General features: G+C 46.3%; 1 protein-coding gene across 1 annotated transcript; it reads left to right on the top strand.

Annotated features, from left to right (window-relative positions):
* Window positions 1-9338: 9338 nt before the first annotated feature.
* LOC113406038 (WW domain-binding protein 2-like) lies at window positions 9339-27601 on the top strand. The gene is made up of 7 exons (XM_029910714.1): window positions 9339-9391; window positions 12663-12771; window positions 16307-16427; window positions 17523-17612; window positions 21721-21807; window positions 22861-22956; window positions 27455-27601. The coding sequence occupies exons 1-7, from the start codon at window positions 9339-9341 to the stop codon at window positions 27520-27522; spliced, it is 624 nt and encodes a 207-aa protein (XP_029766574.1). The 3' UTR covers window positions 27523-27601.
* The last annotated feature ends 301 nt before the right edge of the window (window positions 27602-27902 follow it).

Genomic DNA, 27902 nt, shown 5'->3' with positions numbered 1-27902 from the left:
GGTTGTTGGACTTTTGGGACTTTGGGTGGTTGCTGGACCCAAGAGACCTTGGGGGTGTTGGACTTTGAGGACTCTGGGTGATTTTTGGGTTGCTGGATTCAAGAACCAAAGGGAAAGGACACGGCTCAATTTGCTGGGGTGAGTTTTGCTCATGGTTTGTGTTATGAAGCCTGTTTGTGGTGTTTTTCCAATTTTATGCTGATGTCGTTTACCTCATGTTATTAAACATTTTCTGCTACACTCAGACTCCGTGCTTGTGAGAGGGGAAGTATTGCCTCTTAGAGGTACCCAGGGGGGTGGTATGTAATTGTCCCAGGTCACTGGGTGGGGGCTCGAGCCGGTTTTGCATTGTGTTATTGAACGGAACCCCTAGATACAGAACCCGGCCCTTGTTGCTGCCAACTTAGATGGGCAGAAGGGTTACATAGGTTTTGCTAGGAACTGCCTTGGTAAGGCACCAGGCCTCAGTAATTGCAGCACAACGCCCCCATACGGAGCATGCAGGTTGGGACCGGTCCTGCATTCCTGCGGGCTCCCCAGAGCCACGCACTGTCATTGCACTGCCTTGGGCAAGGCGCTCAGGCCGGCCCTGGGGGTGGTTTGGCAGAGTGCACTGGCTGCAGCGCACCAGGCCACTGGGTAGGGTGACGAGGTGTCTGGTTTTCAACCAGAACACCATGTCGAAAAGGGACCCTGGTGGCTCTGGTCAGCACCGCCGACTGGGCCGTTAAAGATCCGGTTGGCGGTGCTGCGGATCTAAGGCAGGCGAGTCCCTACTTGCGCCCTGAAAGCAACCAGCAGGTCCAGCTCCTAGGCGGCGGGGGGGGGAGGGGAGAAGGGGGAGGAAGAGGCACCGGGCTCCACGCACTGCCCCCACCCTGAGCACCCCAGCCAATGGAAGCTGGGGGTGTGGTGCCTGCAGGCAAGAGCAGCACACGGAGCCTCCTTCCCCCCACCCCCCCACCTATTAAAGCTGTACCTGCTGGCCGCTTTCGGGGCACACGCAACGCGGTGTCAGGACAGGCAGGGAGCCTGCCTAAGTCCCACTGTGCCGCTCACCGGGAGCCGCCCGAGGTAAATCCACGCCCCAACCCTGAGCCCTCCCCCAAACCCAGAGCCCCCTTCTGCACCTAGGGTGACCAGACAGCAAGTGTGAAAAATTGGGACAGGGGTGGGAGGTAATAGGAGCCTATATAAGAAAAAGACCCAAAAATCGGGACAGTCCCTATAAAATCAGGACATCTGGTCACCCTACCTGCACCCCAAACCTCTCATCCCCGGCCCCACTCCAGAGCCCATACCCCCTCCTGCACGACAACCCCTTACCCCAGCCCTGAGCCCCTCCCAAACCTGAAGCCCCCTACTGCACCTCAAACGCCTCATCCCTGGCCCCACCCCAGAGCCAACACCCCCAGCACAGAGCCCTCACCCATCCCACACCCCAACCCCCTGCCTCAACCTGCAGCCCACTCCCACATTCCAAATCCCTCAGCCCCACCCCCCAGCCTGGAGCCCCTCCTGCACCCCAAACCCCTCATCCCCAGCCCCACCCCAGAGCCTGCACCCCCAGTCAGAGCCCTCATCCCCTCCCGCACCTCAACTTCCTGCCCCAGCCTGGAGCCCCCTCCCGCACCCTGAACCCCTCATTTCTGGCCCCACCCCAGAGCCCGTACCCCCTGTTACAGCCCTCCCTCCCTCCTGCATCCCAAGCCCCTGCCCCAGCCCAGTAAAAATGAGTGAGGGTGGGATAGAGTGAGACACCGAGGTAGGGGGAATGTAGCGAGCGGGGGCGGGGCCTCAGGGAAGGGGCGGGGCTTGGCTCGGGTGTTTGATTTTCTACCATTAGAAAGTATCAGAGGGGTAGCCGTGTTAGTCTGGATCTGGATTCACCCCCAATACATCTGTTAGTCTATAAGGTGCCACAGGACTCTTTGTTGCTTTTTACCATTAGAAAGTATCAGGGGGTAGCTGTGTTAGTCTGTATCCACAAAAACAACAAGGAGTCCGGTGCCCAAATAAATCTGTTAGTCTTTAAGGTGCCACCGGACTCCTTGTTACCATTAGAAAGTTAGCAATCCTACCACTGGGTGCCCGGGGCGGGGGGACATCGCCACCATGGAGCCTCCAGCACTGATTGGGGCCGGGGGTGGGGAGTGTGCCACCTCATACGGGGCCGCTTGGAGCCGGCACTGGGTGCCTGGGGAGCCCCGTTGCTGCGGTAGCTCCTGGGGGTCACCAGGCACCCTCACCAGAGCCCTGGGGGCCCTCGGAGGGCCGGTAGTAAAGTGCTCTCCGTAGTAATGTGCTACTTACGGTATACTGAGCATGCTCAGATAATCTGAGCATGCTCAGTACATCTGCTGAAGCCACAGCCCTTCACCCTGCCCTTAGCCATAGGATTCTGCAGACTGCTTTTGACAGGGGTTAAAAAGTGGCAAAGCGGGCGAATCGGAGGAGGGGGTGGCCAGGGTCTGAGCAGGCGGTGGAAATTTACTGGTCGGAGGGCGGGGGGGGGTCAAGCAGCTGGAGGCAGCATTAGGAGAGGGGCTAAAGGGAAAAATCAGGGATGGGGGGGGAGGAGGCGGAGTTAAGCCCAGGAGTGAGATGCTGGCAGAGGGTGACAGAGGGCAAAACCCGGCACAGGGGCTAGCAGTTACCCCAGTGGGACTGAGACACCAGTGCTTTGCAAAATAGTTTGTTTGTGGTGGGGGGGAGGGAAGAGAGAGAGGCTTTTTTATTTGAGCAAAGTGGCTTTTTTGTATGGTCACAGGAACTGAGCATGCTCAGTAACATCTGCTGAAGCCACTGCCCTTCACCCTGCCCTTATTAGCAGTCAGCAGATTTTTATGGCTATTTACAGGGGTTAAAAAGGGGCAAAGGGGGTGAATCGGAGCAGGGGGTTGGCCAGGGTCTGAGCAGAGGGCAGAAATTGACTGGTCGGGGGGTCAAGCAGCTGGAGGCAGGATTAGGACAGGGCTAAAGGGCAAAATCAGGGCTGGGGAGGGGAGGAGCAAGAGTTAAGCTCGGGGTGAGGTGCCGGCAGAGGGTGACAGAGAGCGAAACCTGGCACAGGCAGGGGCACAGTGGGTAACAGTTATCCCAGTGGGATTGAGACACACGTGATTGCAAAAATGGTGGGGGGCAAAGGGGCTTTTTTTTTTTCTTTATTTCCCCTCTCATAGACAGCACCTCTCAGCATCGGCTTCCCAGGGCTGGGTTTCATAAAGGCACAGGCATCCCAATGCCTAATCAATGCAATTCTTCTTTGTCTGATCTAACCTACTGCGGCTATGTCTACACTACAAAGTTCAAAGCGCTGCCGGGGGTGCCAGTGTTCCTGGTAATCCACCTCAACGAGGGGATTAGCTCTGAGCACTGGGAACCGAGCCTGTCCACACTAGCGCTTTAAAGCGCTCAAACTTGCTGCTTTTACTTGACAATGTAGATAGTCCCTGAAACTTAATTCAGTGAAACATTTTATATATATCCCCTCAGAAACAAAGAATCCCTTATCACTGTATCTGAATGCACAGAGTCTCCGAGCAGTTTCCCAAGTTGTCTTATCTGCTGCTGAGATTTCCTGAATTCCCTGAATTTTTAAATTTAATTTTTTCTTCTCATTTTAGAGCTGACTGAATTTCTGGCCTAGTGTCAAAACTTTGTTTTGAGTCAATCCACCAATGGGGATTGCATTTTCGCAACTGTTATTTTGCCTCTCAGTTTAGCCCTTCGTGTTTTTCCCCATGCCATTGTGTACAACTTGATTCTCAAATACACCTCTACACCGATATAACGCGACCTGATATAATGCGGGTTTGCATACAAGGCGGTAACGCTCTGACACTCTGAGCAGCGTGTTAAGGGTGCCGGGCCAGGCCGGGGCCAAGGGGTTGGATAAGGGGCAGAGGGTCTCGGGGGCAGTCAGGGGCTCCCCCTCCCAGGGTCTGGGAGGCAGGAGCTGTGGGGGGGCACTTTTGGGGGCCCCGCAGTCCCAGAGTGGCCCTGGGGATTAGCAGGGGCCGGGAGCAGCCCGCTCCGCTTCCCTCACCCCGCCCCCAGCCGTGTCGCTCGGGGCAGGGAGCTTGGGGGAAGGGATCCCCCCTGCACTCACTGGCAGCAGCGGAAGCGGAGCAGCCCGGCCCCAGCCTGCTCCACTCTGCCACCTCCCAGCCGCGGCGCTCCCCTTCCCGCCACAGGTGAGTACTTTCCCCAGCCCCTCCCCCCCCTCCCCACAGCTGGGGCCAGGGCAAGGAAAGTGGAGCAGGCTGGGACCACGTTGCTCCGCTTCCTGCCGCTGGTGAGTGCGGGGGGCGTCCTTTCCCCAACCTCCCCACACTCACCGACGGCGGGAAGTGGAGCGCCATGGCTGGGAGGTGGCAGAGTGGTGCGGGCTTGGGCCGGGCTGCTCTGCTTCCCGCTGCTGCCGGTGAGTGCCTGTCAGGGGGTGGGGGTGTAGATAGGGGACAGGGGGGTTAGGTAGGGGGTGTGGTCCTGGGGGTGATTAGGGACGGGGGTCTCTGGAGGGGGCGGTCGGGGAACAAGGAACAAGTTCGATATAACGCTTTCTCACCTATAACATGGTGAGATTTTTTGTCTCCCGAGGACCGCATTATATCGGGGTGGAGGTGTATTCAATAAAGGCAGTATACTATCTCCTATAACGTCTTTCTCCCTGGAAAAAAATCTATTGTAATTTTTGCAGAAAATTAGAACTGTCATCATAGGTCAGACCAATAGTCCGCCTAATCTAGTATTCTGTCTTGTGACAGTGGCCAATGCCAGGTGCTTCTAAGGGAATTATCAGACCAGGCAATGACTCAGTGAACCATCCCATTGTCCACTCCCAGCATCTGGCAGTCAAAGGATGGTTTAGGGACATGCAGAGCATGGACCTGCAGCCCTGATTATCTTGGCTAATAGCCAATGTACTTATCTGAGGACTGATCTAATTCTTTGTTCAACATATTCATAGTTTTGCCTTTCAAAATATAATGAACACACATCTACAACCCCAAGATACCTTTACAACCACAAGAATTCTAAAACCATGAGTTATACACCCTCGAGTCAAGAAATTTTAATAAATAAATTATATCTTTTTTTTATGTGCCTCTTTGTTCCTGAGCCTGTAGGGTGCAGTAAGGCCAGTTCCAATGCCTTGAGCCTAAACACCTGAATGAATCTTAGTCTACCCTCATACTGTTCCTGTTACCTCTCCCAAACATTTCATATATCTAAGGCCATATCTACACTTTAAGTGTGTGTTAACTCAAGTTATGTCAGCATAGAGTCACTACGGTTACTATGTCACTTGTGTGCATGCCTCCTGGATTCCTTGTCTCAGCAGTCAGGGCAGGGCTGGCTCCAGGCACCGGTGAAGGAAGCAGGTGCTTGGGGCGGCCAACGGAAAGGGGCGGCACGTCCAGGTCTTCGGCGGCAATTCGGCGGCGGGTCCCTCAGTCCCTCTCTTCTGCCAAACAGAATTGCCGCCAAAGAATGAAGCGGCGCACTTGGGCTCCCACCGAAGGGCCGCCGATCGGCTTTATCTTTTTTTTTTTTTTCGCTTCGCCGCTTGGAGCGGCAAAAAAGCTGGAGCTGGCCCTGAGTCAGAGTACTCACCAGAAGCACTTATATAGATTGAGAGTGAGGTGCACCATGAATAGATATCCCACTGTATTTTGGGAAGCTTTGGTTTGGCAGTGTATGCTGGGTAGCACATCCCTACAGATTGCAATTTCTTACACGTGTGTGTGTGAAAATGCTATCTGTAGAATGGGGCTACCTGCAGCAGCGATAGGTCCTACTATGTTAAAAAAGGCCATCTGATATAGCTCAGTGGTTCTCAAAGCTGGTCCGCCGCTTGGCCAGGGAAAGCCCCTGTGGGCTGGGCCGGTTTGTTTACCTGCCACATCTGCAGGTTCGGCCGATCGCAGCTCCCACTGGCCGCGGTTCGCTGCTCTAGGCCAATGGGGGCTGCAGGAAGGGCGGCCAGCACATCCCTCGGCCCGTGCCGCTTCCCGCAGCCCCCATTGGCCTGGAGCAGCGAACTGCGGCCAGTGGGAGCCGTGTTTGGCCGAACCTGCAGATGCGGCAGGTAAACAAACTGGCCCGGCCCGCCAAGGGCTTTCCCTGAACAAGCAGTGGACCGGCTTTGAGAACCACTGATGTAGCTAATTCAAGCAGTCTCACATGTAAAACCAAACTGATAGCTTTCTTTAACAGTGTAACAAGCCTTGTGGATGGGAGGCAGTGCTTGACGTGGTCTATCTTGCCTTTAGTAAGGCTTTTGATACTGTCTCCCATGACCTTCTCATAAACAAACTATGGAAATGCAAGTTGGAGCTAAAATAAGATGGGTGCATGTGACGAGGCGGTTCTGGCGGAACCCAACTGAGAGTGCCAACTCAGGACAAATTGCTCAAACAGGGCAGTTACGGCCCAAGGCTGGGGTTTTTTCCACCTCTAAGGCAAACCAAACCAGCCAGACTAGGAGGACTTCGGCCTCACCCCACTGGCTAACCGCAAGTCTCACAAACAATCTCCTTAGACACTCCAGTTTCCCAGTATTACCACCAGTGCCACTCGCTATGGGGACAAATGGTTATGAAAACCAATACCCCAGTAAAAGAAAAAGGTTCTCCTGATCCCAAAGGACCAAGCCCCAGACCCAGGTCAACATACAAATCAGATCTTACCCACAAATCACGCTGTTGCCAATCCTTTAGAATCTAAAATCTAAAGGTTTATTTATAAAAGGAAAAAGATAGAGATGAGAGCTAGAATTGGTTAAATGGAATCAATTACATACTGTAATGGCAAAGTTCTTGGTTCAGTCTTGCAGCAGTGATAGAATAAACTGCAGGTTCAAATCAAGTCTCTGGAATACATCCCCCGCTGGGATGGGTCCTCAGTCCTTTGTTCAAAGCTTTAGCTTGTAGCAAAGTTCCTCCAGAGGTATGAAGCAGGATTGAAGACCCAATGGAGATGAGGTATCAGCCTTATATAGTCTTTTCCAGGTGTAAGAACACCTCTTTGTTCTCACTGTGGAAAATTACAGCAAAATGGAGTCTGGAGTCACATGGGCGAGTCCCTGCATACTTTGCTGAGTCTCAAGGCATATTTGCCTTCTCTCAATGGGTCCATTGTATAGCTGATGGTCCTTAATGGCCCATCAAGCAGGCTAGGCAGAGCTAATCCCAGCTTGTCTGGGATGTCACCCAGAAGCATAGCATAAGTTTGCCATACAGACAGTATAGAGCCAATATTCATAACTTCAACTACAAAACTGATACACACATATAGACAACATAATCATAACCAGTAAACCATAACCTTGTCTTAGACACCCCATTTGACCCCCTTTATACAAGATTTGGGTGCCACTACAGGACCTTGGTTGCAACAATGATCTATATGGTCCCAGTTTATGTCAATAACGTCACAGTGCAAAACTAGTTGGAAAACAGTTCCGACAGTAGTTATCAGTGATTCACAGGCTGAAAGGACTGAGTCAGGCTGAAAGGATATAACAAGTGGGGTTCTCCGGGGATCAGTTCTGGATATGTTTCTATTCAAAATCTTAATCAATTATTGAGATAATGGCATAGAGTACAATTATAAAGTTTGTGAATGATAACAAGCTGCATGCATACAAAATGGGAAATGACTTCCTAGGAAGGAGTACTGCGGAAAGGGATCTGGGGGTCATAGTGGACCACAAGCTGAATACGAGTACTGTGGAAAGGGATCTAGGGGTCCTAGTGGACCACAAGCTGAATGAGTGAACAGTGTTGCAAAAAAAACAGAACATCACTCTGGGATGTCCACTCTACTCTGCGCTGATTTAGGCCTCAACTGGAGTATTGTGTCCAGTTCTGGGCGCCACATTTCAGGAAAGATCTGGACAAATTGAAGAGAGCCCAGAGAAGAGAAAAAAAAATTAAGGTCTAGAAAACATTACCTATGAGGGAAGTAGCATCTTTTTACAAAAGCTGTTTCTTACAATCTACATGTATAAATAACTGCTACAGATAGCACATTTCTACTCGTAGCAATTTCACATATATTACAGTGCAAGAAACTGCTATCTGTAGGCATTTGCTACATCAGGTAGCAGTTTACTACAATAGCAGTTTCTTACAATCTATTCTGTATCAGTAACTGCTATCAATAGCACATTCCTACGGGGAGCAGTTTAATACACTACAACTGCCCGGTGGCCTCTTGCTCTTCTCTCCCACCGAAGCCTCGCCGCGTACCTACCTGGGTCTCTCCTAGCCTCGGCCGCAGGCAGCGTCCCTTCTCCATGACAACACAGGGGCGGGATCACTTCCTGGAATGGGGAAGAAGCGAAAGTCAATCACCGGAAGGGATGTGGCCGGGACGGCAGAGACGAAGGAACAAACTACCTCAAGGGCTGGGCGTTTACTCGCCTCCTAGCAACCCGCGGTGGGAACTTCAGGGTGAACAGTGCTAGGTCAACAGAAGAATTCTTCAGTCAACCTAGCTACCATCTCTGGGACAGGTGGATTAACTACAATACAGTGATAGACAAACCCCTTCTGTCACTGGAGTGAGTATCTCTACCCTGCAGCGCTGCTGCAGCATTTCTAGCGCAGCCATAGTTTGTACCCTAAGGAACTGACAATGTAATAGGGTACTGAGACTACAGATTAGATATGTATAATACACTGGGTACCGGGTACTCTCCTCTACTTGTAAATGGCTGAACTTCACCCCCAGAAGAAACTAAAGGCTCTATAAACACCCTAGAACAGTGGTTTTCAAAACCTATGGTCCGTGGAGATTGCCAAAGGGGTCTGTACCACCATTTGAAAACATTTTTAGGGGTCCGCAAATGAAAGATAGGATGAAAACCACTGCTCTAGAAGGCTATTTATTTTGTATCTCCCCCTCTGAGTAGCATTGGAATCGTCCATTATCATTTCCCTTTCTTCATGAAATGCTATACAGCTTAAAGAATTAATTAAAAAAAACAGAATCCATTAAATGAAAATCAGATTCACAGTGTGTTGCTAAGGGGCTGATGGGTCTGAGGTGGGACTCCCAGTAATGTGTGTGAGTCCCTGCACATACTTTGGGGGCTCAATGTGCTTATGTCTGCACTAATCTCACCAGGAGAGATTGTGGCCTATGGAGACCAAAGCCCTTGTATATTTCAAGGCTCCTGCTGTATTAAACGCCTTTGTTGTGTTACCTCATCTATTGCCATCACAAAGAGCTGCTGGTCACTCACACAGTCATTTCACTGCCTCCAGCACTCCTAGGGAGCGTGTGACACTGTAGTCAAGAGGCAGAGCACCTTTCAGTGATAGGGAATGGAAGTGACCAGGTACCAATTCTCCAGGACAACCAACAACTCTGAGGAAAGGTAAAACCAGCAAATTTTGTTGTAAGTGGGGTCGGTGTGTGCAGCTTTAGCAACAAACCCACAGGGGGGTCCAATTGTCAAAATTCCCACTTATATGCCTTAAATATCTGCTTTAGGCAACCATCTATGTTCTGGAAATTAATTCCCTCTCTGAAACATATAGAGCATGACAGATCAGATTAATATTTTGTGTGAGGATCAGATGCTGAATAGAATTGTTAATATTTTAAAATAAAAGCTGCTTAATTGATTGATCCTTTTTTCATTGTAATAATTATGCTGATAAAGCCAATTATCTAGCAAAACTTCCTCCCATGGGATCCCAGAGAGCTTTGCAAACAATATAAAGAAAATAATCAGAAAAGATATAGGTAGTATGTACTTATATCATAAAACAATAGCATTAAACAAGCCTAGAAATGTTGGGCCCAATCCTGTGTGGAACTTCTGTTGACCCTAATGGGAGTTCTGCACAAGGAGGGTTTGTGGGATCAGATCTTCTAGCTAGTGCTTGTATATATAGTTCTCACGTGTTTATCATGAGTGCGTAGTTCTAATCTGAAATAGCATAACTAGCATGGATGCACTGCACTGTCAGCACTTATACTGGCACTATCCCATTGCTTCTAGGCCTGTTGTTTAATCTCAGTTAACTCACACAATTAACTCAAAAAAATTAATTGCACTGTTAAACAACAGAATACCAATTGAAATTTGGATGCTTTTCTACATTTTCAAATATATCAATTTAAATTATAACACAGAATACAAAGTATACAGAGCTCACTTTATATTATTGTTTACAAATATTTGCACAGTAAAAATAACAAAAGAAATAGTATTTTTCAATTCCCCTCAGACAAGTACTGTAGTGCAATCTCTTTATCATGAAAGTGCAACTCACAAATGTAATTTTTTTGTTACATAAGTGCACTCAAAAACAAAACATTGTAAAACTTTGGAGCCTACAAGTCCACTCAGTCTTACTGCTTGTTCAGCCAATAGCTAAGAGAAACAAGTTTGTTTACATTTACAGGAGATAATGCTGCCCACTTCTTAATACAATGTCACGTGAAAGTGAGAACAAGCGTTCTCATGGCATTGTTGTAGCTGGAGTCACAAGATATTTGCGTGCCAGATGCGCGAAAGATTCATTTGCCTCTTCATGCTTCGGCCATCATTCCAGAGGACATGCTCATTAAAATAATAATGCTTTAATTAAATTTGTGACTGAACTCCCTGGGAGAGAACAGTATGTCTCCTGCTCTGTTTTACCCACATTCTGCCATATATTCATGTTATAGCAGTCTCAGATGATGACCCAGCACGTTGTTCGTTTTAAGAACATTTTCACTGCAAATTTGACAAAATGCAAAGAAGATACTGTCAAGGCTCCTTCCCCACTCTGAACTTTAGGGTACAGATGTGGGGGCCTGCATGAAAACTTCTAAGCTTAACTACCAGCTTAGATTTGGTCCGCTGCCACCACTCCCAATGTGCTAATTCCCTTCCCTGGGTAGCCTTGAGAGACTCTTCACCAATTCCCTGGTGAATACAGATCCAAACACCTTGGATCTTAAAACAAGGAAAATCAATCAGGTTCTTAAAAAGAAGGCTTTTAATTAAAGAAAAAGGTAAAAATCATCTCTGTAAAATCAGGATGGAAAATAACTTTACAGGGTAATCAAACTTAAAGAGCCCGGAGGAATCCCCTCTAGCCTTAGGTTCAAAGTTACAGCAAACAGAGGTAAACACCCTAGTAAAAGGTACATTTACAAGTTGAGAAAACAAAGATAAAACTAACATGCCTTGCCTGGCTGTTTACTTACAAGTTTGAAATATGAGAGACTTGTTCAGAAAGATTTGGAGAGCCTGGATTGATGTCTGGTCCCTCTTAGTCCCAAGAGCGAACTCCCACCAAAACAAAGAGCACAAACAAAAGCCTTCCCCCCCACCAAGATTTGAAAGTATCTTGTCCCCTTATTGGTCCTTTGGGTCAGGTGTCAGCCAGGTTACCTGAGCTTCTTAACCCTTTACAGGTAAAAGGATTTTGGAGTCTCTGGCCAGGAGGGATTTTATAGCATTGTACACAGGAGGGCTGTTACCCTTCCCTTTATAGTTATGACAGATACCAATGTGAAATTTCTAAAGATAGCGACAGCACTTGACCCAAGATTTAAGAATCTGAAGTGCCTTCCAAAATCTGAGAGGGATGAGGTGTGGAGCATGCTTTCAGAAGTCTTGAAAGAGCAACACTCTGATGTGGAAACCACAGAACACGAAAAAGAAGCCAAAAAAGAAAATCAACCTTCTGCTGGTGGCATCTGACTCAGATGATGAAAACGCACATCCGTCAGTCCACACTGATTTGGATCATTATCGAGCAGAAACCGTCATCAGCGTGGACCCATGTCCTCTGGAATGGTGGTTGAAGCATGAAGGGACGTATGAATCTTTAGCGCATCTGGCATGTAAATATCTTGCAACACCAGCTACAACGGTGCCATGCAAACACCTGTTCTCACTTTCAGGTGACATTGTAAACAAGAAGCAGGTAGCATTATCTTCTGCAAATGTAAACAAACTTGTTTGTCTGAGCAATTGGCTGAACAAGAAGTAGGACTGATTGTTTTATTTTTGAATGCAGGGGTTTTTGTACAGAATTCTACATTTATAAATTCAACTTTGATGATAAAGAGATTGCACTACAGTACTTGTATTAGATTAATTGAAAAATACTATTTCTTGTTTTTTTACAGTGCGAATATTTGTAAGCAAAAATAAATATAAAGTGAGCAATATACACTTTGTATTCTGTGTTGTAATTAAAATCAATATAGTTGAAAATGTGGAAAACATCCAAAAATATTTAACAATAATAGAATACCATTTATTTAATCACATGATTAATCACAATTAATTTTTTTAATCGTTTGACAACCTTAATTGCTTCATTTACCAAGAGTTTCATTCTCTAGTGTACACACAGCATAGACCACAGGGAACCAGTGCAGCAATCCTCACTTCCTCTCTTTGGACCTGATCCTATGAGGTACTGAGTGAGCTTCAATGTCAGTGGGACTTGGGAGGCACTCAAAACCTTGTGGGAGTTACTCAGCATCTCACGGGATCGGGCCCCTTCTCAGCAAACATTCATAAAGATGATATGCAAAGGGAAAGGCCTAAGTATACCATTTCTGTGTTTTCCCTCTGATTTCCCTGTTGTGTGTGTTTCTTTGTGGGGTAATATATCTGAGGGTTTTGTTTCCAGGGTTCTAGCTCATTTCGGTAACATACTGCTAGTGCTGGACGAGATGCCAAACTTCCCTGAGGAGCTCCAAGGGGCAAAGAAAGGGATTCTGTATCTCACACAGTACAAAGTAAGGATCCAGACTCTAAATCTAATTATTTACATCATGCCAAACGATGTTGCGTCTGAACACCTGGCAAAACTACAAAGGCCATAAGCCAGCCACACAAACAGGAAATTAATATGGGTGTTACAACGCTACATCACTGCTTTAGCAAACTGCATGGCAGCTGAAGGAAGGAGCATGGATTGTGTTCATGTGGATAGACTGTTAATTTGCAGTTGCAGCAGCTATGTAAATTACTGCTTTAATAAAGAACCAGTTTAGTTTACATAAGAAAAATTTCCCAGCATGTTATTTAGGGATATGATAGTTTTTGCTAACATAACTACACAGGTAAGAGCCCTAGTTTAGACAATTATAGCAATACAAAAGTAGTTATACCGGTATAGATTTTGCAAGTTAGGGGAAACAGCATACACTATCCTGGTATAAGTACTTCTATAATTGCATCTATACTAGGAGAGTTTTGCTGGTTTAACTATACTGGTAAAACCCAGTAGCATAAATCAGGCCTAATAAAACAACTCTCATGTTATTACCCAGCATGCAGTACATGAAACAACAGCTATGATTTTGCTTTCTGTTTGCTGTACCTTTACGTTCTCTGGAGGCAGCTGCCATTTTGCATTAATTTCAGATGCAGCCTTTTACAGAAGAGACATACACACCATCCTCTCTCCTGAAGGCTTTCCTTTTTTCCTTCTTGTTTTGTTGGTTTCCTTTCATGTTAAAGTCATTTCTACTGAACGTATGGTTGTTCTTTGTCAAGGCAAAACACAACATACTGGTACACCCTAATGTTGCTCTCCTTTCTGCCCACATGTCTTAGAATATATTATTTCCAGAGGGTGGGTATCATCATGCACATGCTGTTGCAAAGTGATGGATTTTCCATTTCTTCCTGGCAATGGTGAGATTGATGGATCTTGTAATCTCTCAGGGAAGGGATTCAGCAGTAGTGGGCCAGCAGCTGAGAAATTTCCATTTCACACTTCCATGACTCTTGCTTGTTTCATGGACAATTCCATGTTTACTTGTGGCACCTTAGAGACTAACAAATTTATTAGAGCATAAGCTTTCGTGGGCTACAACCCACTTCTTCGGATGCATATAGAGTGAAACATTGAGGAGATATATATACACACATACAGAGAGCATGAACAGGTGGGAGTTGTCTTACCAACTCTGAGAGGCCAATTAAGTAAGAGAAAAAAAACTTTTGAAGTGATAATCAAGATAGCCCAGTACAGACAGTTTGATAAGAAGCAAGTGTGAGAGTACTTACAAGAGGAGATAGATTCAATGTTTGTAATGGCTCAGCCATTCCCAATCCCTGTTTAACCCTGAGTTGATTGTGTCTAGTTTGCATATCAATTCCAGCTCAGCAGTCTCTCGTTGGAGTCTGTTTTTGAAGTTTTTCTGTTTTAAGATAGCCACCCGCAGGTCTGTCATAGAATGGCCAGACAGGTTAAAGTGTTCTCCCACTGGTTTTTGAGTATTATGATTCCTGATGTCAGATTTGTGTCCATTAATTCTTTTGCGTAGAGACTGTCCGGTTTGGCCAATGTACATGGCAGAGGGGCATTGCTGGCACATGATGGCATATATCACATTGGTAGATGTGCAGGTGAACGAGCCCCTGATGGTATGGCTGATGTGATTAGGCCCTATGATGGTGTCACTTGAATAGATATGTGGACAGAGTTGGCATCGGGCTTTGTTACAAGGATAGGTTCCTGGGTCAGTGTTTTTGTTCAGTGATGTGTGGTTGCTGGTGAGTATTTGCTTTAGGTTGGGGGGGTTGTCTGTAAGCGAGGACAGGTCTGTCTCCCAAGATCTGTGAGAGTAAAGGATCATCTTTCAGGATAGGTTGTAGATCTCTGATGATGCGCTGGAGAGGTTTTAGTTGGGGGCTGAAGGTGACAGCTAGTGGTGTTCTGTTATTTTCTTTGTTGGCCCCGTCTTGTAGGAGGTGACTTCTGGGTACTCGTCTGGCTCTGTCAATCTGTTTTTTCACTTCAGCAGGTGGGTATTGTAGTTTTAAGAATGCTTGATAGAGATCTTGTAGGTGCTTGTCTCTATCTGAGGGATTGGAGCAAATGCGGTTATATCTTAGAGCTTGGCTGTAGACAATGGATCGTGTGGTGTGTCCTGGATGGAAGCTGGAGGCATGTAGGTAAGTGTAGCGGTCAGTAGGTTTCCGGTACAGGGTGGTATTTATGTGACCATCGCTTATTAACACAGTAGTGTCCAGGAAATGGACCGCTTGTGTGGATTGATCTAGGCTGAGGTTGATGGTTGAATAATTTCCAATACAACCTATCCTGAAAGATGATTCTTTACTCTCACAGATCTTGGGAGACAGACCTGTCCTCGCTTACAGACAACCCCCCAACCTAAAGCAAATACTCACCAGCAACCACACATCACTGAACAAAAACACTGACCCTGGAACCTATCCTTGTAACAAAGCCCGATGCCAACTCTGTCCACATATCTATTCAAGTGACACCATCATAGGGCCTAATCACATCAGCCATACCATCGGGCTCGTTCACCTGCACATCTACCAATGTGATATATGCCATCATGTGCCAGCAATGCCCCTCTGCCATGTACATTGGCCAAACCGGACAGTCTCTACGCAAAAGAATTAATGGACACAAATCTGACATCAGGAATCATAATACTCAAAAACCAGTGGGAGAACACTTTAACCTGTCTGGCCATTCTATGACAGACCTGCGGGTGGCTATCTTAAAACAGAAAAACTTCAAAAACAGACTCCAACGAGAGACTGCTGAGCTGGAATTGATATGCAAACTAGACACAATCAACTCAGGGTTAAACAGGGATTGGGAATGGCTGAGCCATTACAAACATTGAATCTATCTCCTCTTGTAAGTACTCTCACACTTGCTTCTTATCAAACTGTCTGTACTGGGCTATCTTGATTATCACTTCAAAAGTTTTTTTTCTCTTACTTAATTGGCCTCTCAGAGTTGGTAAGACAACTCCCACCTGTTCATGCTCTCTGTATGTGTGTATATATATCTCCTCAATGTTTCACTCTATATGCATCCGAAGAAGTGGGTTGTAGCCCACGAAAGCTTATGCTCTAATAAATTTGTTAGTCTCTAAGGTGCCACAAGTACTCCTGTTCTTTTTGCGGATACAGACTAACACGGCTGCTACTCTGAAACCTGTCAAAAAATTCCATGTTTGCCGGTGAGCAAAGCTGTTGTAGTAACTACTGTTGACAGGGAAAGAGGTGATCCCTCAGAAGGTAGGCAAAGCCCATTGATTGCCATGAAGATTAGCATGAAGCTCTAGAACTTGCAGAGGGATCCAGTATAGTTAGTAGAGCAGTGGGGTTACAGGTTTGCATTGGTGTCAGCTGCTTAGCTGCAGCTTGCTTATCATCTCCAGCATTGGCACCTCCCTAGGTCTCTCCCTTCCCTTTCTGATCACACTCCCCAAATAAGCAACAAAGCTCAAAGCAATACTCTTCCTGAACCAGTTCTTGTCTCTGTTTCCCTAGATGATATTCCAGCACAAGGACAAGGGCTCCACGACCATCCGCTTTCCACTTCAGCTCCTGGGGGACTGTATGATAGGGGAGGAGCTGAGCTCCAGACAGCAATATATCAAAGGGACTATTAGTATGTGTCGTACCTTACCATACCCAGGACCCTACTGCTGCCACACTTCATTGTGTCTCCTGTCACACTTACTCTGAATGAGGAGAAGCAGATGGATATTAGCAGATATTGCCTGTGAGGCTGTAGAGAGGTCTACATGCAGGTGTATTGACCAGGAGAAGGCCATATCCTGCTATCATTTTGATGATCACTTTAAACAGGGCATGGTTTATTCATCACAAATATAAAACCACGATTACATCTGATTTCCAGGGGGTCTGAACCCAACTCCCTTGCACTCAGCTGAGGGCAATGGAGGCCCTCCCCTAGAAATAGGAAGCGAGGGCTGTGATAAAACCCAGGATGTCCATACATCTTGGATTAACCAGCCACCATTTTCAGTTAGGATAGAAAATACATTACTCACACACGCATGCATCCCTCAAAAAATATCTTCAGAGGATATTTACCCCAGATGAATTTATCTGGCTAACTGTGTGTCACAGGTTTTCCGCACATTATCAGTTCCTCAGAGTTATTTAGGTGCCCAACTCCTATTGGTTTCTATGGGAGTTAGGTGCTAAATACCATTGAGGATCTGGGCCCAAGTAACTACTTACAGCAGGTGATTGGACTCAGGACTCCTGTGTTCTATCCCCAACTCTACCAGCTACTTACTGTGTCATGTTGGTTGCTTCTGTGCCTCAGCTCCTCCCAGAGGGGTAATGATACCTATTCCACAGGCTGGTTGAGAAACTTAGTGATTGTAAAGTGCTTTGGGATCCTGAGAGGAGAACTGCAAAGGATCATTGTGTGTAGCACTAAAAGAACAGACATGATATAAGAGTGACCACTCCCTTTCATCAGGTTCATTTGAGGGCAGTCCAAGGATTGCCTCACAGGTGTAGTTTCTGTGTTGTATTCATGTCAGCATAATGACAGGGAAAGGAACCATGAAACAGTGGGAGGGAAGATCATGGCAGTAGGAAAAATAACAGGGTTCAAAGAGATGAGGAAACAGGGACAAAAGAGCAAACTGGAGAAAGAGGAAATGTCTCTGGTGAAGGAACATCAGGTGACTTGACTCATGGGCTCACTATAATCTCATCCACTTAGCTTCCAGTCAAGGTGTTCTCACCTTCAAATTCATCTTCCTGTATGAAGCCACTGATTGCCTGAATATGATCAAAACCCTGTCTTCAGCAGGTGAGGCTCTTGATGGTTCTGCATAATGCCAAAAGTCTGGTGGTTGTTTTATACACATGTAGGAAGGCAAGGTCCTAGCTGCAAAGCGCTTACAATATACATGCCAGATTCTGATACCTGTCCTTTCATTATACTGCAAGAGTAGTCCTATTGAAGCTAATAAAATTACTTGTGGAGCAGTGTGCTTCTAAATCAGAACAAGGTCACCACAACTGGGCCCTATAAGGGCAGTACAGACAAAAGGATGCAATATAAAAGCCAAATGATTGACCAATGTGGGCTGGTACAGACCTTGTGTCTCTTATGCCCTACACAAACACAAGGAGTTGTGTTAATGGTTACGTTACCATTAGGGTGACCAGATGTCCCGATTTTATAGGGACAGTCCCAATATTTGGGGCTTTTTCTTATGTAGGTGCCTATTACCCCCCCCCCCCATCTCCTGTCCTGATTTTTCACACTTTCTATCTGGTCACCCTAGTTACCATTATAACAGCTGTGGAGTCTGACTCTTGACACTACTAAGGGTCTTTAGAAAATCCGTGGGAGTTAGGTATCTTAAGACCTTTGAGGATCTGGGACTGAGTGTCTCACATATGTTGATGACTTTATTCTCCCAGCACCATTAAAGTAGGGCATTATCATCCCAAGTGAATAACCCTCTCCTCTTCCTTCACAACCACAGATCCCATCCCACATGTGAAACAGCCAGGAAGAGAGACAACTGTGGAACCAACAAGCCACATGCCAAGCATCAGCACTCACTCACTGTGCTCAGGGATATTGATTCAACCCAGTGCCTGAACTCAACTGCCATGCACACTCAGGGTCCCTCTCTTCATCTCCTGTACTCAGTTTCTTTTGCCTCTTGCAAAGGACAGGGGAAAGTCTGCTACCATTTTTTTCTGACCTTTGCAGTGTGGAGCTCTAAAGATTCCTTCTGTTTTGCTTCTCACACCTTGTGGTCAGACTTGTTACGGGTGATGTTCCTGTTCTGAACTGACGCAGCACCCTTTTACCCCATTTCCTAGTCTAAATATCTGAAAGGTGCCTAACTCCCTTAGGCATCTTGAAATTTCCCAGCTCTTATCTATATCTTATGCTCCATCTTTGGTTTTGTTTATGGTATGATGCAAGTTTCAGGAAACCGATTATCTTTCCATGGGTGCAGATGGTAGGACTGGTTAGGCAGGTGAAGAAGCTTCACAGAGGTTGTATAGAATATTCGTCAAGATAATTAACACTCCAAGGGTTGACTGGCATGTTGGCTGGATTTCCCAAGCTCCTGCATGAAGTTGGGCCCAGAGCCACACACACATTTAGGCTCCTAGCTTCCACCGATTTCAATAGAGAGACAAGGGGGGTGAGGTAATACCTTTTGTTGGACCAATTTCTGTTGGTGAAAGAGACAAGCTTTTGACTTATGCAGAGCTCCTTCTCTTCTTCACAGAGCCCAGAGCTTTGTGTAAGCTTGAAAGCTTGTTTCTTTCACCAGCAGAAGTTGGTCCAACAAAAGATATTACAGTAGAACCTCAGAGTTATGAACACCAGAGTTACAAACTGACCTGGCAACCACACACCTCATTTGGAACCAGAAGTACAGCATGCAATAGGCAGCAGCAGAGACCAAAAAAACCCCAAAAGTATGCAAATATAGTATAGTGTTAAATGTAAACTACAAAAAAAATATAAAGGGAAAGCAGCGTTTTTCTTCTGCATAGTAAAGTTTAAAAGCTGTATTAAATCAATGTTCAGTTGTAAACTTTTGAAAGAACAACCATAATGTTTTGTTCAGAGTTACAAACAACCTCCATTCCTGAGGTGTTCGTAACTCTGAGGTTCTACCATACCTCACCCATCTTGTCTCTCTAATATCCTGGGACCAACATGCTCACAACACTGATTTCAAGGGAAGTGAGGAGCCTAAATACCTTTGTGGATCTGGTTTTTGGTATTTAGGATTCTGTAACTTACATGACAGTAATTACTACATAATAATGATCATACCTGCAGATGAGACAATTAGGAATTTGTCTAACAGTTGTTGAAACCCTTGGCTAAGCATCAAATATATGGATCTCTATCCCCAGATATCTGAGGGGTGTAAACACCCACAGAGGAGTAACTAGTTAGCATGATAAAGTAGGGGCCAGAACTAGAGCAAACAGTTGAGTATAGCTAGTACTTATGGGATATGATGACATTAAGTCAGGTAAAATTTATGTTACCAGGAAAAACTTTCTGACCCCGAAGGATCTATTAGCCTGAGGCATAAGTCAGGGTCAGTCATCTCCCTTGCACCCTCTCATGGCAAGGAGAATCTCTACAGTACCATGCTAACAACATATCCCTCAAAGGGTTTCTTAAACAGACTCCACACAAGCTTTTCTTAGTCATTCACACCACCCCTTCTCAAGGGTACCAGTTTATTCACAGAAATTGTGCCCCAAAATGAAACTCAACATCCCAAAACCTAGTCCATCAGTTTTACCCTCCCAGGCTTTTCCTGCCTGTAGCCTTCGTGGGTAAACCCCAGGCCTTTCTGCTGGAACCTGTTCACCCCCAGCCAGCTCCAATTCACCCTACTCCCAGTCCCAGGCCTTCCTGCTGGTGCCTTACCTGTTTATGGTAGGCCACTACCTGGCTGGAGTCTCAGATTTCTAGCTCTGGCTTTCAAACCCCCTGGTACCAGGGTCTTCCCTGAAGGAACCTGTATTGTTTCCTGCAGTTTTCCAAGCTTCCCACTTCACTACAGCTACCTGCTGCTCATTCTAGGGAACTACCTGATCCAACCCAGGTGTACCTCTTCAGTAATCAGGATTGGTTAGCTCCAGGCCCTCCAGCCCTCAAGGGGCAAGCCACCCTGTTACACCTCCCAACGGATGTGGTGGAAACTAGACTGGACATAATACTAGTAACTGTATCAGCAGGCGACAATGCTGCACTAGCAGGGAGATGGTTGTAATCCTATCAGGATTACTGGAAAACACTGAGGGTGACTAAATTTGTTAGTCTCTAAGGTGCCACAAGTACTCCTGTTCTTTTTACTGAGGGTATGTCTACACTACAGAGACTATACCAGCATAGCTATGTCGCTGCAGCTATGCTGGCATAACCCTGTAGTGTAGATGCAGCCTACGTCAACGGAAGGAGGTATTCCATCAGCATAGGAACACCACCTCCAGGAACACCCTGAGGTAGCTATGTTGATGGAAGCATTCATCCGGTGACACAGATGTGTCTACACAGGGGGGTTAGGTTGGCATAGGTTGCCTCTAACCAACGCAGCTAAGTCGACCTGATTTTTTAAGTGTAGACCAGGCCTGAGCAACTCGGATTTTTTTCCAGAGCTTTAGCATCAGTCCTTAATACAAGGATCCTCTTCCTAGCATTGATCTATGCCCTGCATTTTCCACCTCATATTCTCCTGCCTGACGCTGCTTTGGTGCAGATAGAATTCACCAGTCTAGTTTGTCAGTATGTTTAATTAAAAGTGTTTAATTTTTGACTGGTTAGAATCTGGACTCCTTGGGTTCTAGTGTCTGCCCTATCACTGACTTCCCCTCTCTGTACCTTAGTTTAATTCGTAGGAAAATCAGTCCTCCACACTCTGCCACCAGTTCTAAAGTAGCTGGATGTTTCTGCACACAGGCTCAGTGGTGCAATAGTTAACAATGTTGCCATCACTGTTATCATTGAGCTTCAGAGTCAATAACCAAGTAAGATGCCGGGGGGCAAAGGTATTGTTTCAGGCTGCATGCAGACTCAGGGAGGCACCACTGAACTGGCTTCTGTTCTAAAGGTTGTCTTCAAAACTACGATGTCTAGAAAATGTAATTACCTTTTCAGTGAACATTTAAATTCTGCAGAATCGATTAGAGCCACAGAGGAGTGTCGGTACAGCATCCTGGCTCAGTCCAACTCCTGCTCCCAGTGCTTGAGGAGATTCAGTGCCGTGGTATCATGGGGATTAGTGCCTTGTAAATCTTTCCAACAGCTAGATTTGTACTTGCAAAGCACTGTGAGACTCACAGTGTAAAGGTACTAGACACATGCAAAGGATTTATTTTTACTAACATGATTTTCTTTCTGCTTGTTAAATATACAGATACATTAAGAGAGGCTGCTAATCTTCAGGACTATCCAACAGCCTCCATCTACACCTACGCCCACCCATCAGCACCTCAGGTTCCCCGTAAGCATTGAAACGTTTTCACCCTGGTTACGTGAAATATCCTCCAAACTTCCAGCTGGAGCCTGCGAGAGGAGAGAACCATGGGCCCATCCAATGCTCATAGAAGTCAGTCAAAATCTTTCCATTGACTTCAAAGGCTTTGGATCAGGCCTTCTATATCCAGGTTCTTTCATTACTGGGTTACCCCACACTGTGCTCCACTAGCAGTATCGCTGGTCGTGTGAAGGGCTCAACCTTTCTCAGATGAGAGAAGAGCTCAGTTACCTTCTTCATTCACACCTGGGCTTCCCCACCCAGCCCTGTGAGCCCATGCTTTCCTGACATGAATTCTGAGCTATCGTAGGGTTAAATTCCTCCCTAGGATGTGCTTTTGCCACTCCCATTGCTCTCAGTGATCAGCAGTCTGCCCTTAATATTTGTTAAAGTTGGCCCATGTTCTGTTCTGTTCTGTTGTTCTGTTCTGTTCTGTGTAGGTTCTCACAGTGCACTCATCACTGTAGTATCTGAGCACCTTCCAGTAGCACATTAAGCAACATGACTAAATCTGTTACATATCTGTTGTAATCAATGACTCATAATTAGGGCCCAGACCTGCAAGATGCTGAGCACTCAATTTCCACTGGAGTCTGTGGGAGTTGAAGGCACTCAGAGACTTACAGTACCTCAGCACCTCTCAGGATTGGGACCTCAGAGCAGTAATAAAGTGCATTATTGGAGCCCCAGCACCAGTAGAGGAACTTCTATTCCATAGTCATTTGGTGAAACTGCCTTGGGGTAGCTCAGTTTTTCCTTCAGAGCTATTTCCCAGGATAAGCTAGATCTTCACCGAGGAACTCCTCTGAAGCCTGGAAATCAGTAAGGAATAGAAAACGAAGAATGTGAGAGAGAAAGAGTTCCATTTGGACTGTTCAGCTCAGGCACTCACATGTTATGGCCCAGAGCAAGTAGCATGTCAGCACTAGACTGAAAGAGGGTACTGGGCAGAGGCTTCAGCTAAGGTGGGATCTCTGTTCACACCTGAGATGCTGAAAGGTTTCTGTTCTCCCTGGGCAGGTTCGCTCAACACACTTCCATATTGGCCACCCCCCTATCCTGGCCCACCACAGTTACCCCCACCCTACTCTGAAGTGGAGTCAACAAGCCCAAGAGGTAAGTCAGCACAAGGGCACACAGGGTGTCACACAGCTGTAAGTCACCTCGCTGGCTCCCCTGATAGATAAGGCTCAGCTCCTCCCAGCGTGATCCACAACTGCAGGGCTGGCTGAAACACCTCAGCAGCCTTCTTCACACACCTGCCCCCACAAGCTGCAAGAACTAAGATTCAGGGGGAATCCTCCCTGTGACTTCTGCATCAAACTCCTCTCCTATCCCAGTGAGGGAGGTTGAGACCCATGGCATGGTTGATAATATGACATGCGTGTTGTGGAAGGAGTTTGGGATGGATCTTCTTTGTACACAGGTACTCAGAGGATCTAGTTGGAACCTCATCTAGAGCTTTGACAAATGGGGAGACTTCCCAGTTCCCCAGGGGATGCAGCTTATTACCACCACAGAAGTCTCAGTCAGTACAAAGCAGCTCATATTCCACCCCACACGACAGCGCAGAGTTACCAATGCAGAGAGGATTTAGGCCAGGGGTAGGCAACCTATGGCACGTGTGCTGACATGCGAGCTGATTTTCAGTGGCACTCACACTGCCCAGGCCACTGGTCCAGGAGGCTCTGCATTTTAATTTCATTTTAAATGAAGCTTCTTACACATTTTAAAAATCTTATTTACTTTACATACAACAACAGTTTAATTATATATTATAGACTTATAGAAAGAGACCTTCTAAAAACGTTAAAATGTATTACTGGCACGTGAAACCTTAAATTAGAGAGAATAAATGAAGACTCAGCACACCACCTCTGAAAGGTTGCTGACCCTTGATTTAGGCACTGCTCTGTGTAATGTTGAGCAAGCCACCAAGGCCTCAATCCTGCATGTGCTAATCCATTGAAGCCAATAGGCTCATTCACATACTTAAAGTGAAGCATATGTCTAAGTGTTCGAATGATGAGAGCCTTAGGGTACACCTACACTGCAGATGAGTGGTGTGATTCCCAGCTCTGCTAGATGTACATGTGCTAGCTTTGATCGAGTCAGTGTGCTAAAAATAGTGGTGTGGCCACAGCAGGACAGGCTGTAGCTCAGGCTGACCACCTGAGTGCATGCCTAGGATCTCAGAAGGGATTGTCCTCAGGCAGCTTACCTACGATGCCCTGTGCTAACTTGATCAAAGTTAGCACATGTATATCTACCCAAATTGGGAATCGCGCCTCCCAGATGTAGTGTACATGTACCTTGAATGACTAGCCAGAGTTCTACAGGCAGTGCCTGGGCAAGGGGACTACTTACATACTACTGTATTATACTTGAGGACACGTGCGCTTACTCAGATGCTTAAAGTTAAGCACATGCATAGGTGTTTGCAGGACCTGAGCCTTAACCTCACTTTCCCCATCTATCAAGAAGCTGGAGTCATTGGCTTGAATCATTGTAAAATCCCTAATCTATTTGAGAGAAACATAATAATAACCTAGCTCTTATCTAGTGCTTTTCATCAGTAGCTCTCAATGATTTACAAAGGAGACTACTGTGACGTGTTCCCCCCAGGGTGCCACCTGAAACTGGGGTACCACTGAGCCCCCCGACCCACCAGCCTGCCAAGCCCTCTCCAGGCTCCAGCACACATACAGTTAGGGACACACCCAGTTGCAGAACATACAGACACTGATCAACTCTGCATGGGGAGGCTTCATCTAAGGAACTGCCCAGCTTCTCCAGTGCACACCCCCCTCTGGAGTGTAAACCCAAAATTATACCATCTTGTGCTGCCCAGAGATCTGTATAGAGTAAGCTCATGAAATTCACCCCCTCCCTCAATGTGGAGAAGGGATACGCAACAGCTTTCTGCCCCAAGTTATGACTCCCACACACTGGTTTTAGACAAAGAAAAAATAAAATGTATTAACTACAAAAGAGAGATTTTAAGTGATTATAAGGCAGTAGTGGGCAACCTGCAGCCCGCGGGCCCTACGCAGCCCGTCAGGGTAATCCACTGGCAGGCCACGAGACAGTTTGTTTACATTGACCGTCCGCAGGCACAGCCGCTCGCAGCTCCGGGAACGGCAAACCGTGGCCACTGGGAACTGCGGGCGGCTGTGCCTGCGGACGGTCAACGTAAACAAACTGTTTCTTGGCCCACCAGCAGATTACCCTGACAGGCTGCATGCGGCCCGTGGGCCACAGGTTACCCACCACTGTTATAAGGGATAGCAAACCAATCAAAGCAGATAACCTAGCAAACAAACAAAACATGCAAACTAAGCTTAATATACTAAAGAGATTGGATATGAGTAGCAAATTCTCACCCTAAATGATGATTCGAGCAGGCTGCAGAGATTCTTAAGGGGCCAGCTGCACTTGCTTACAGCTTAGAAACCCCAGGTGTTCCTTTCACAGACTAAAAATCCCTCTAGCCTAGGTCCAGCACTTCCCCACAGTTCAGTCTTTGTTTCTCAGGTGTTTCCAGGAGTCTCTTTGGGCGGGGAGTCAGTGAAGAACCATGATGATGTCACTCCCCTGCCTTAAATAGTTTTTGCATGTGGCGGGAACCCTTTGTCTCAAAGCTTAGTTCCCATGCCAGTCAGTGGAAAAACACTGGTATTTCAATATGGAGTCCAGTACCAGGTGACCTGGTCACATGACCCTGTAGTGTTACAGCAACCAGGAGTCAGAGGCTGCTTGCAGTGTCCTCAGGAAGACACCTCCCACCCCTGGTGGGAGATAAACTTCTTCTAAGGCAGGGGTTCTCAAACTGGGGGTCAGGACCCCTCAGGGGGTCACGAGGTTATTACATGGGGGGTTGCGAGCTGTCAGCCTCCACCCCAAACCCCGCTCTGCCTCCAGCATTTATAATGGTGTTAAATATATTAGAAAGTATTTTTAATTTATTAGGGGGGTCACACTCAGAGGCTTGCTATGTGAAAGGGGTCACCAGTACAAAAGTTTGAGAACCATTGTTCTAAGGCCTATTGTTTTCTCTAATGGCCCTTTCCAGCCAGCCATCTAGACTGTGTGCATTCTGCCTAGTGGGCATTCCCCAGGTGTAAACACATTTGTAATACAAATCATAGAATCATAGAATGTCAGGGTTGGAAGGGGCCTCAGGAGGTCATCTAGTCCAACCCCCTGCTCAAAGCAGGACCAATATAGTCAATATTCCTAATTTCAGATACAAAAATGATAGATGCATACAAATAGGATGATCATATTCAGTAAATCATAACCTTTCCAATGATGTCTCACATGACTTATCTTGCATAAAATGCATCATAATTATGCCATAATAATATCACTGTGAAGAATATGGGGTGCAGTGTCACAGCCACTATCATAAGCAAAACAGATATAATAAACATAACCAAAAAGATCTACAGTAATATATACATGTTAGAGAAATGCAGTGAAAAAATGCTAACATACTAATATATTTTTACATTTTAGCTCACTGTAACCAGTGACATCTCCAGTTTCCTTGATAAGTTATTTTCCAGCTACAGAAAATGTTTTGCGAGATTTTCTATATTTGTTTAACTCAAACGTTAAAATATATTGAAACCACCATCCTCCTAGTCGCTTTTCCCACTGATATTTAATACAGCCAAGCACTTTACTTATTTGTTACTAACCATATGCACAGAAATGGGACAGATATCTCGATAATATCACCAGTGTTGAACCATCCTTTGTGTTTTGGGTGACCATTCGTGTGATATGACTTTGTGGATGAGAGATTGGAGCAGGGTAGATGTCAAAATGTTGTGGAGGGAATCAGCCTATGAAGTTCTTATTAGCTGGTTCACATCCTTGAACTGTATCCCAAATTTTGAGCTATTATTTACTAGTCTTTCATTGACTATCAAATCATTATTCTTATTCATTATTTGTATTATAATAGTGCCCAGAGTGCCTACTTGGATTCAGGGCCCCAGTGAGCTGGGTGCTGTATGGACAAAGAAGAGATTTTTGAGAGCCTAGTTTGAGATGTCTTAGGCCCTAACGTAAAAGCCCAATAACAGTAAATAATATCAAAGGGATCTTTACTAGGGCTGGCAGGAAGGAACACTCCTGGTGAAATGCTGCCATTGATTCCAGAAAGTATAATTCTTCACTACGGGCAGCACAGTAGGAGGGATGCATGCCATTGCCTATATCTGTGCGCAGTGTAATTGTACCCAGGTCAGTCCCAAGCTATTGCCTATATCTGGGGTCCATTCACATGGCTCAGCCCAGGGCAAATGTACATGGCAGGCATGCAGTGCTTGAAAATCGATCTCTCTTTGCCATTGGGACAGATCAGTACAGTTTGGATCCAAACCAGATCTAACTTCCTCAGGAATTCAGGATGTTGTTCGGATGCAGAGTTCTGGTTCAGCCCACTAGAAAGGCTGGAGCAGGACACTGGCCCCTTACAGACCCCAGATGTGGGGCTGTTTGGCTCCTCTGAGGTGGGGCAGGCCCAGCTCCACTTTTCAAGATGGTATATAGGAGCTATTGTGAAGGATAATAATGTTGTCTCCACTTTTCTCTTATTTCTCAGAGAGCCAAGAGGGCTGCTGCCACTGCAGGGCCCTGAGAACCCAAGAACAGACAGACAGGCAGAACTGAGGAGCCAGCCCAGAAATGTACGGACATAAAACCTTTGTGTCCCTTGCTTTCTCCTTTTCCTCGACTCCCCCCAGCATGACAGTTCTGTGAGGGCAATGAAGCAAAATTCCACTGACAAAGCCTGATTCAGTTCCTGACAAGCTGCTCTGTTACCCTGCATCTCATTGTGCTTCCTGCTGCAGTAAAAGCTCAGATTTCCCCCCCACACTTGTCTTTGTGCATTGTTTTCCAACCCCAACCATATCCAGAAAACTCAGCCAGCCAGCCACCATGATCTCGATGGGAGCATAGCCCCATGTCCTTCACATGCAAATTTCAAACTGGCCTAATTTGGGAATTACTAATCTGATTGGGAAATATCTCCTGTTCCTATGAACACC

Source organism: Terrapene carolina, unplaced genomic scaffold (genome assembly GCF_002925995.2).
Source record: "Terrapene carolina triunguis isolate 2854851 unplaced genomic scaffold, T_m_triunguis-2.0 Scaffold67, whole genome shotgun sequence".
Taxonomy (NCBI): Eukaryota; Metazoa; Chordata; order Testudines; family Emydidae; genus Terrapene; species Terrapene triunguis.
Note: the sequence above shows the minus strand (reverse complement) of the source record. Positions and strands in the feature narration are given on the sequence as shown.